The sequence below is a fragment of the Cyanistes caeruleus genome, chromosome 4, assembly GCF_971803275.1.
Source record: "Cyanistes caeruleus chromosome 4, bCyaCae1.hap1.1, whole genome shotgun sequence".
Lineage (NCBI taxonomy): Eukaryota > Metazoa > Chordata > Aves > Passeriformes > Paridae > Cyanistes > Cyanistes caeruleus.
In genome coordinates this window covers 51,625,773-51,636,092 of record NC_141704.1, presented here as the reverse complement: position 1 = coordinate 51,636,092, position 10,320 = coordinate 51,625,773, and the positions used below count along the sequence as shown (strand labels likewise).

General features: G+C 43.1%; 1 protein-coding gene across 3 annotated transcripts; it reads right to left on the bottom strand.

Moving 5' to 3' along the window:
- Positions 1 to 530: 530 nt before the first annotated feature.
- AMIGO2 (adhesion molecule with Ig like domain 2) lies at positions 531 to 9,354 on the bottom strand. 3 transcript variants are annotated; one of them, XM_086884604.1, is made up of 3 exons: positions 8,934 to 9,327; positions 5,693 to 5,811; positions 531 to 2,276 (listed from the first exon to the last, which is right to left on the bottom strand). In XM_086884604.1, exon 3 carries the CDS (start codon positions 2,201 to 2,203, stop codon positions 638 to 640), a length of 1,566 nt encoding a protein of 521 aa, XP_086740730.1. In that variant the 5' UTR covers positions 2,204 to 2,276; positions 5,693 to 5,811; positions 8,934 to 9,327; the 3' UTR covers positions 531 to 637. The 3 variants fall into 3 exon arrangements, with proteins under 3 accessions (XP_086740730.1, XP_023786989.2, XP_023787006.2); XM_023931221.2 differs by lacking the exon at positions 5,693 to 5,811 and having other exon boundaries at positions 8,934 to 9,354; XM_023931238.2 differs by lacking the exon at positions 8,934 to 9,327 and having other exon boundaries at positions 2,958 to 5,811.
- Between the last annotated feature and the right edge of the window lie 966 nt (positions 9,355 to 10,320).

Sequence of the window (10,320 nt, the reverse complement as noted above, 5' to 3'; positions counted from 1 at the left end):
TGTGACTATGTTTTGAATAAAATTATTACAATGCCCCTCATTTAATGTTTTCAAGCAACTATTTGCAAATACATTATCAGTTGAAGGCCACAAAAATTTAGGCAGTGCTGCTAGGCATTCTGGTGGCAAATTTAACCCTTTAGTGCCAAGCAGTCCAAGAAAAATCATGACTTTTTTCCCACAGTGATTTTATGTAAAGATTGGATGAGCCTGTGAAAGGAATTGCAGAAAGTCTGGACATTTTTCTCCTTAGCCATAAGTTGTTTTTGTGCACACTTCAGAAAAGCTGAGTTATCAGCATGACTGAGTGTTGCATAGGGGTCAGCCCTGCCTCTGCAGAGTCAGCTGTATGGACTGAAAGTGTCTCTAAACAAGCACAATAAATTGCTGTGTATGGACCAGACTAAAACCAAGCTTGCATTAATATTATTCACAATAATGACAAGCCGTTCGCTTTTCCCAAATGAGGGATCACTGTTGCATGGCCTCTACAGAGAGGAGACGCAGATCAAGGACTGACAAAACATAGCTTTTTTTAAAACATTTTATCTCTTTTTATTTGTTTGTCCTGATGGATTGCTACAGGCAAAGGAGGTATTAAGAAATGGAACTGCACGATACAAACACAGGCAGCAAACTAAGCTGGCGGCATGAAAGGTGTATCTGAGAACACGGAGTTGACAGAGTCGGAGTCGGATTTTGTTCGAGCAGTTTTTAAGATACTCTCTGTAATGACACTGTCATTAGGAAACAGTTTTACTTTCCCATTCTGACTCTGTTTTGGTTCGTGCACAGGTTCCAGGAAAACCACCCGTTTACCAGTGCTAGCCTTCTTCTCGTCAGCTGGCAGCTCTTGCGGCAGTGTGGAATTCAGTATGGATGGGTGGGCACTACTTTGGTTCAGCTTCCTCTTCTTCTTTTTTGCCTTACATTGACATGGGCAGGGGGTCAGATAGAGATACAGCAGCACTAAAATAATACTGGCCACACAGGCAGCAAGGGTGGTAAAAGCTGTATTAAATGCTTCATGAGCGTGGGACCTGTTCACTGTGAAATTGCTAACATTTATTCTGACCTCTATGGTTTCATTTAATAGTCTTTTCTTATTTATTGCAATGCAGGAATACAGCCCTGAGTTCTCTAGCTGGGCATCTGTTATCTCCAGGCTGCCATTAGGGAACACTTTGAAGTTGTCGGTCTCCCTGTCTGGCTCCAGCAATCTATTGTCTGGACTAACCCAAACAAACTGTGTGCCCGTATCGCCGATTCTGCTGTCACAGTGTACAATCAGCCTGTCACCAACCTGGGCATCGTGAATAAACCCAAAGGCTTGGAAAGAGCTGTTGACAGTACTTTCAGAGCAATTCATAATGTTGTCATGCAGCAAAGGCAGTTGATTATGACCTCTTGGGTCTGACTGCAACAAACAGCTGTACTCATTTTTGAAGTCCACCACTGAGCTGAAATGCCTTTGATACCAGAAGATTAGCATGGAGTACAGGACACAGTCACAATAGAATGGGTTGCCATGAAGATAAATTCCACTAAGTTGTCTGGCTGGCACTGAACTCAGGCGCTGAACAGGCATCGTCTGGATGTGATTAAAGGAAATGTCCAGCAACACAAGGTCTGTCAGTTTAAGTTTTCCAACATATAAGTCCAGTGGGAAATGCGAGACCAAGTTGTAGCTTAGGTACAGTTTCTGTAATTTGTACAATCCTCCAAAGGCTAAAGACTCGATCTGGGTTATTTGATTGTTGTACAGCAGGAGAACCTCCAGTTCCTTTAGCTCCTGAAACACAGGGCTGCTCAATGTTTTCAGGCTGTTGGATGACAAGTCTAGATACATCAGATTTGGAGTTGTGGAAAAGCTTCCAGCGCTAATGCTGCTAATGCTATTATGATTGACTATTAAAGTGTTCAGTTTCTCAGACAGCACTGGGACCCATTCAGGCTCCAAAATCCCAATTCTGTTATAACTCAGATCCAGCCTTTTCATAGATTTATAAAGATTTCCTGGCACTCGAGTGAGGTTCTTATTTGTGCAGCTCACGATATCACTGGCACAGATGCAGGCTGCTGGACACATCCCCGGGGCACTGCCACAAACACTCACGGTGAAGACCAAGAGGCATGCGAGTCCTTTGCAGTTCACTTTAAAAACTCCAAGTTGAGTAAGAAGTGTCCACCAGTTTAAAGACATTGTCACTGTCTTTCAGCTGTCTCCCAGTGCTCCTTGCCACAGATTACTTGTGCAGTTAGCTTTGCACTCGTTGCTGTCAAAAGAGGGATACAGAGGTACAGCACGTTAACATTTACCATTTGTACTCTGCATCATTTCCTATGCCTTTTGAAAAACAGGGAATTAATCCTTACGGTTTCATACAACTAATGGTAAAATCTAGTTCTAAGGTGAGGTAAACTTAACATTGGTTTTATGCAAATGTGAAATTCTGCATTCATGTGTCAATATATATACTGTAGATACAGTATTTTTTATCTTTAAAAATAATGTAACTATTCTTAAGTCTTGGACAAACTAATGCAATTTCTGACAGTTCATTAAAAAAAAATTAGAAATGTTCCTCTGTGGAGTATGACTTGGCAATGGCATCCCCTACCTGTTTCCAAACCAACACAGATAGAATTCCCAGTAGAAGAAAGAAAAAGCCTCATTCTAAAATGTTGTTTCTTGTCTAGTGGGAAGCAGTTACAACATGCTTTTCTTTACAATCAGAAAATGTCACACGTTTTCAAGCAAAGAATTTTCTCAGCCTGCCTAGCTTTAAATGTCATACCAATTTCTTTTTTTTTTTTTAATTCAGTAACTTATGGTTCAAGTAGGAAAAGCCTATTTTGAAAGTTATTAAGGTTGTTCAATAACAATATTTTGTATTCTGCTTCTTCCATCTTTGCCAATATAAGTAATGAGGAAAAAATTTATGCCTATTGCTTACCTCAGGCATAAGTTTCGGGAACATTCAGTAAGGATGAGTCAGCTGTTTCTCAAAACTTAGTAAAGAAAAAAAATATTTTGTTCCTGTGTAGATAGAAAACCCCAACCATACTATTTTCTGAGAATATTTTATAGTCAGTACTGTTTGAAACAGGGATGTAAAATTTGGCACAGTAGTGACTGTGCTAAGGGATACACATTTTATCATCTTATGGGAAAATGTACACATACATAGCAGAGGAATAAACATTTCTGTTCATTCTTGCTCTCCCAGGTACCTGCTTAGAGTTTGTCATTAAATTCACAGGTGAGTTCATCTGCATGAACCCCTTCAGAGTTCAGATGTGGTATTCAGCCCCCACATTATTATCCTCAAACTCATTTCTCCAATTTCAGCCACCTGTTGGAGCAGTATCTGAGCAGGACAAACCCTGCAATGTCTACTCCGTGCTGCTGATAGTGGCTATGGCCAGGAGCCTGTGGACAGTGGGATGAGGAGAAAGAAGTAGCCTCAGATGGAAAGGAGGAGAATAAAAGAAGAAATTGTATTCTCTGATGATGCAAGATGGATGAAGAAAATATTAGACTTGAGGGCAAAAAAATTAAAATCAAGACCTAAATGGTGGAGGCCAGCAGGGCAGAGGGATAGTGAAAGAAGGAGAGAGAGAGAAAGGTAAGAGACGTGTAGGGAAGGAAGTGCAAAACCAGGGGAGGTGGATGCCAATGGAATATCATCACTGTTACTAAAGAAACTGAGCAGGAGGCAATCTGAGGATGCAGAAGTCAGTTAAGGCACACAAGACTGGAAAAGCAGATGAGGATGATGTAAGGGGAAAGAAGAGGACTATGCAGAAGACAAGAGTTTCAGGAGGTAAACTTTGGAGCACACCTCTCCAGAGAATTTACATCTGCTACTTAAAAACCTAAGATTACTGATGCAATTAATTAATATATGCCAAAAGCAGAAATTTTCACTCCACTTCAGGTCTTTATTTCCCCTTTTCTGTAGCCCTCTGCCAATCTGGCAGGCTGCTGTCTTCTGCTGACAAATCTACTCTTAAGTCAAGTGGTAGAAAATGTGCTATGAAACCGAAGAGCTGAACCTTCTAATGATCCATTAAAAGAAGAAATATGAAGGCAGCAAGGGAGAATGGGACATTTCACTTTTCAAAAGAACTTATATATATTCTCTTTGTTTGCATTAAAAAAAAAAAGATAAAAACATTAAGAGAATTGCAAGACTGCAAAGTCAAATGCTCAAAAGCAAAGTGTCAGAATTACATTTTTTTTTCCATTTTAGATTTTATATACAGTCAGTCCTTGGTTACATGATTGCTCAATTTCCCCCCAAAACCTTTCCTGACACTGTGCACCGGTTTGGAGGAAGAACAGGGAAATACATGGGTGATTACATCAAGAGCTCGATAAATCCTTATCCCTGAGAACTGCAGTTGTCCTTGTCTTTGTCACAAAATTCCTCTGAGATCAGGCAAATTATTTGAACTGGTGACTATTAAAAAATAATGAACATATTACAGTCACCAGCTTGGCACTTTTAAAATAAGGAACCTCTGCATGTTAAATTTGGGAAGGACTGATCTAAGGAAGTACTGAGATGAGAGTCAAAATGCCATGACTCCATCTGACACTTCTGATTTTACAGGGATCCCTTGTTTATACAAGGGATATACTAACATGATTTTAGCTATAGAAATATTGTAAAAATAAATTTATTTGGTTTGAATTAAAGTTTAAATCAGGATTCATAAATTCTTCCAGGCTTTTAAAGTCTCCTGAAGCCTCTAACTGCATGGGGTTTTCAATGAAAAGCTAGGAATCCAGAGGAGTATTTTTTTAACCAGTCCCAAGCTCCTTACTTAGTTGTTTTTGCTAGTTAGGTAGTCTATAGCAACAATTAATAGAAGTTCTTCTAGAGGGTGAAACCTATGAAGCATTAGAGAAACTGCCATCAAAAATAAATCTGTACCACAGTGTGAATTTGTGTGGCATACAGACATAAGGCACAATGAAAAAACACTGGCAGATGAAAAAGGTATTTAGCAATTGCTCATTTAGTTAGTCTACTGCATGAAGCAAGGCATCTGAAAAACACATTACCATAAAACCACGCGCCTGAAGACTGGATTATAAAGCATCCACAAAACAGGAGATGAACAGTTGCTGCAAAGGTTGCCTTTCCCACTAACATGTGAATGCCTGATTCTGCAAGCTATGCAGCCTAATTTTTTAAAAGTTTGTTTTTTATGCAACAAGTGAAGGGCAGTTAAAGAACTCATCTCCCACGTTGAATGTAACTGTTATCCTGGAGATACTCCAAATGGGACATACTAGATCAATGCTCAGCTTGTAAGAGTTACCAAATTTAATACTAGATAACCTTGCATGTTCACTTCTGTCTGTGCCTACAATTACCTCATCAGAAACTCCGAGCGAGTCTGCAACCAAATCCCATGGGCAGACACAAATTAGTCAATGGTTTAGATCAGCATAATACCCTTTAGTTCTAAGCAGCAAAAACAGTTCACATGGGCTGAAAACTGGATTGTCCATTTTCAAAGCTCACTGGAGTTGCAAAATGAAAGCTGTTTCAGATAACTTGCCTTGTCTGGCAGAGCAAATCCAAATTATAAACATCCTAAACATACCACAGGACACACAAGAGTATTTAGAGAGTACTCTGATGAGCAGAAGCCTTCCTTTCCACACCCGACTCACAGTGTAGTGCCTACATTCCCAACAGGTTCTTTGCTCTTTTGGAGAGTAGGACTGCTGAGCTGCAACTTGCTTTTCAACGCGTATTCCCCACATCTTCTGCACAAATTACCCAGGATGTTCTGCAAAGCCAAGCATGTTCAACATAAATATTTATAGGGTATGTGATCATTTGAACTTACTCAAAATGTCTGCATAAACATTTCTGGGCTGTAATGTGTTAAGTGGCAAGAAGAACAAAGCCTACAATTAGCCCTATATTTAAAAACTCAGCATTTTGTTTCATCCCAGTGATACTACTTCAGGTGTTAGAGAAGACTTATTTTACAAATTTCAATATTGCATATTTTCTCAAGAGAGATATTGTTATTGAATACTATCAGCTAACATGTGCCAACAGACTTTGGCCAAGTACTTCACCATTATTTCTGAATGAGCTGGGTAGATACCTTTTCTTATTTATAGTAAAGTGAAGGGCATGGTTAGGAGTTTTGTTCTTGAATTCTGTTCAAAGAAATAATTTCTATGTGATGTTGAACTGCAGTACTTTAAGTTCAGTGCCAAAAACACATTACTCCCTTAGATGATTCATCTGAACACTAATGGTGCACATGCTTTTAACTGTTCAAGAAGAAAGGCTGGACATATCCTACCATCACAGGGAAAATCCTCTGTGGTCAGAAACAGCAAAATTGACAACAATCAGTCACATTCTAGAGAAGCTTATAATTTAGTTTGTGGTTTTGAACTTTTTAATGTGTATGTTTGTGGTTGCTTTTTGTTTATTTCTGAGGGGGTTGTTTGTTTGCTGTTTTGTTTTTAAAAGCAACAAGCACCTAGACCTGCTGATGGAAAAGTGGACTGCCAAGCAACATATAGTCTCACCATCAGTTATCACATGAAGATGAACTAATGTCCTAAACATGCCTTTCTTTCTTGGGGCTCTCTCTCCTACTGATGTGACATTAATAATATCTACACTAGTTTTCTCATCATCTGTAAGTACCTTCAGGCTTATTGCTGTTTCTCCAACAGAACCTGTACACCAAACTACCTCTCCCAGTTCATTTGAGACTTTGCTAAAAAAATCTTTGTGTAGCACATCTCTTAATTTAACCAGTAAATTGGACTGGAGATCACAATTCACCTGAATGATTTTGCAAACACTACTATTGGTTTTTTCACTGTTAATAAAATTGGATTGCTAGATGTTATTCCTACTGTAAAGTATTTTCCTGTATGTTGGTGATACAAATAGTCTCACATTTAGCTGGTACTTTCTGCACAGTGAAAATACAAGTATTTGCACACAACCCTGCTGCCTGCTGTACTACTGCAGGAACAGTGTTGAGCCCCTGGAGAGATCAAGCACTGGAAAACATTCAAGACCTCTGTTCATCCTCCAGAAGGTTCATACCATTTCTACATCCCTTACCTCCTTCCCTTACACCACATCTCCTGTAGTCACAGCCTTCTCTTGAGTCTCACCCCAGTCTCAGCAGCCCACAAGACACTAATACATCTCTGCACCTCTCATTGTCTTCAATGTTCACACAGGTGCTCTCCCCCTACACCAGTCTACATACCAAATGAATTAGGGCTGTACTAGTCCAATATAACAATACATGAAATAATAAAGTGATGGCTCATGTGTTCTGTTTTCTCACAGCCCTGTTTTGTTTTGTGGCATGACATTTGACAAAGGTTCCTCATGAACTCAGAAGCAAAAGTGATTTTTAGAATGGGGTTTTATTAAATTATAGCAACAATATTATACAAGTATAATTATTCATGCTTTTAGTCCCAACTTTATGAATCCTGTTCAAGGACATGATACACCCATTAATTACATATAGACTAATGGCATCCTATGCAATTAGTATTTTTAGAAGTTTCATTTTTAAGGAAGGTCTGCATAAATGTGCATTCCTTGTGTGTGTGTGTGATACTGTCGGAGAAAATATTCACACAGCAGCCACCTCCCCTCAGTCTCCAGACTCTACTCTGCTTTTATCACTCCTGAGTGGAAAAGGCACTCTGCATCAAATCTTCCTGACAGCTGTGCTCAGCATCTCTGACTCAACAGACACAGATTACCCAAACATCATAATCCATGAGATTTAGTGACATGATGGATTGAACAGCAACGTTGGTGAGCTACATCTGGGAGATGTCTTGATACACTAGACTAAATCCCTGAACTGGGCTAAACTGTGCTTGGTGCAGGACCTAACAGTGATGAAAAAATGGCTTTACATCATATTTGCAGCAAGCTGATCCTGAGATCAACAAGGCAAATGGAGTGTTCTCTCCAGCCAGCATCTGGCCAGACCTCAATCATGCTGAATTAGAGATTAATTTGTCCTAGTAACCTTAGCCAGATAAAACTAACATCTCTCACTAATCCCTCACTAAAGATTGAATTTCCTTGAAGAGAGATTTTTCTCCTTAAAACACGGTAACTCGCTTGTCTTAAAGAAAACCGAGACACAGAAGAGCAACTGGGTGACGTACAACAGAGCCTCAGTCGGACTAATCAACAGTCTCTTGACAGCAGTACCAGCTACATGAAGTCAACATCTCTGCGGCTCTTACCCCTCTGAGAGAGTAAAAGGGAAACACGCATCAGTGAAACAACAAATTCCTGCCTTTTGCCACGTTACTTTGTAAATCAAGCTGCAACCAAGCTTCAACCTTGCAAATTACTTCAGTTGCTAAGGAGATCAGCAAATAATTAAGAAAAAATGCAATGATAAGTGGCAGCGTCTATTACAGCATCAGTAATCAGTCTCCAAGCAATGTCAGATCTTACCAAAGTTTAGTTGCCCAGAGAAGATCCTCACTGCCTCCAAGAATTTATCTGAGGGCTAAACTTCACAGAAACCCCCGTGCATACGATTTTGGGGGGGTCTCCCGCTAGTCTCACGGCGGGGACTGCCCGCTGCAGCCCCAGATTCCTACCGGGAGTCGGCGGAGGGCAAAGTTTCCTAGAACCCGGAGACCGAGCAGGCTAACCCGGCATCGGCCCGTGGGCACCCACAAGCATTCCGAGGGGGTCTCTGACAGACTTTCCCGGGCAGGCGCGGCCACTGCCGCCGTTCCGCGGCGGAGGCCGGGACCAGGTCTCCTCCGCCCGCTGCCGGCGGGCCCCTCAGCCCTGACTCCTGCCCCTCCGGACGCTACCCCCCGTCCTACCCCGGCTACCGGGGGGAGTCTGCTCCGCCACCCCTCCGGGCAGCGTTACCTGGAGCTTCCGATGGCCGCTTCATGTCCGGGGAGCGCGATGCCGGCCCCGCCGCCGCCTCCAGCCCCTGCCCCGCATGCTGCGCTCCGCTCGGCTCCGGGGGAAGTTGCGGGACGGCAGCGGCTCCGCTGCGCTCCCCCGCGGACGCAGGCAGCGCTGGCCCGCTGCTCCCGGGAACGGAGCTGAGGCCCGGAGCTCGGCACCGGCGCCGGGTGAGCAGGGAAGGCAGAAGACTCCGGTCACAGTGTCGACACAGTGGGGTTTTTATCCCCTCCTGCCTACGCCCTCCCAGTCTCCGCCGCCCCGCAGCACCCGACCCGACCCGACCCCACGCCGCCTGCCCCGGTGCCCGCCCGGGCGCATCCGCGGCAGCGGGACGGAGCCGTCGGTGCCCCGGGGGAGGAGCGCGGCCGCTGCCCCCGCTCCGCCCCTCGCCGCCGGGGGCCGCCACCGCCCCGCCCGCTCGGGCCCCGCCGCGCGCCCGCCTCAGCCCCGCCGGCAGCGGGAGCGCTCCGCCGGCCGGGCGGGCCCTGCCCTGCGGGCCTTGCCCTGCGCCCAGCCCAGCCCGCAGGCACCTCCTCGACGCCCGGGTAGTAGGGCACAGAGCCCGGGGAAACCCCTTTCGTGGGAGGGGGGCGCAGCGGAGACACGGCTCCTCGTTAAAGATGCATCAAAACTCCCCGTGTGCGGAGATGGAACCGCGGGGTGTTCGTGAGGCGCGGATAAATGTAAAAGGCATCGTGTTAGCTCTAGAAATTGTCCTCTGGTTAATTAAATGGTCAAACCCCACGGAAGATCCGTGGTGGACTAGGCTTTACTCAGAGCAGAGGAGTCTATCAAATGATAAAAGGCGTTATCTAAAATTAGTTGCCGTGCACAGGGATTCTCTTGACCATGGAATCTGTGGGAGAACTGCTGCAAATCAAATTGAGAAGTGTGACCAGATCATGAAGAGGCAAAGCTGCAGCTGAAAGCCAAAGTACACATTTACATCTTATTCACACTTATTTTAACCTCCCCCGGCCAAGTTTCTCACGACATTTCCATCATACTTTAGAGTACCTTACTCTAAAGTTCTCAGCAAATGGGCTTGTATATTAAAGCTGCTGCAAATCACACTTTTCTTTTAAGGGCACATAGCAAAGCGGTTTTTAATATTAGGGTTCGTGGCTACATATAATGCTAAAAGGCTCCTTGTTGTAGAATTCACCCTACAGGAAAACTAAAATTCTTTAGTATGATACTAGGTATATGTTAAAGATCTAATCCAATATATATCAAAGCCTGGTGAGATATAGGTGTTACTGCTATTGATTTAAAAGATTTTTTGAGCTACCTTATAAAAATCCAGCTTTTTATTCATCATTTTTATTTTGTGCTGAATTTC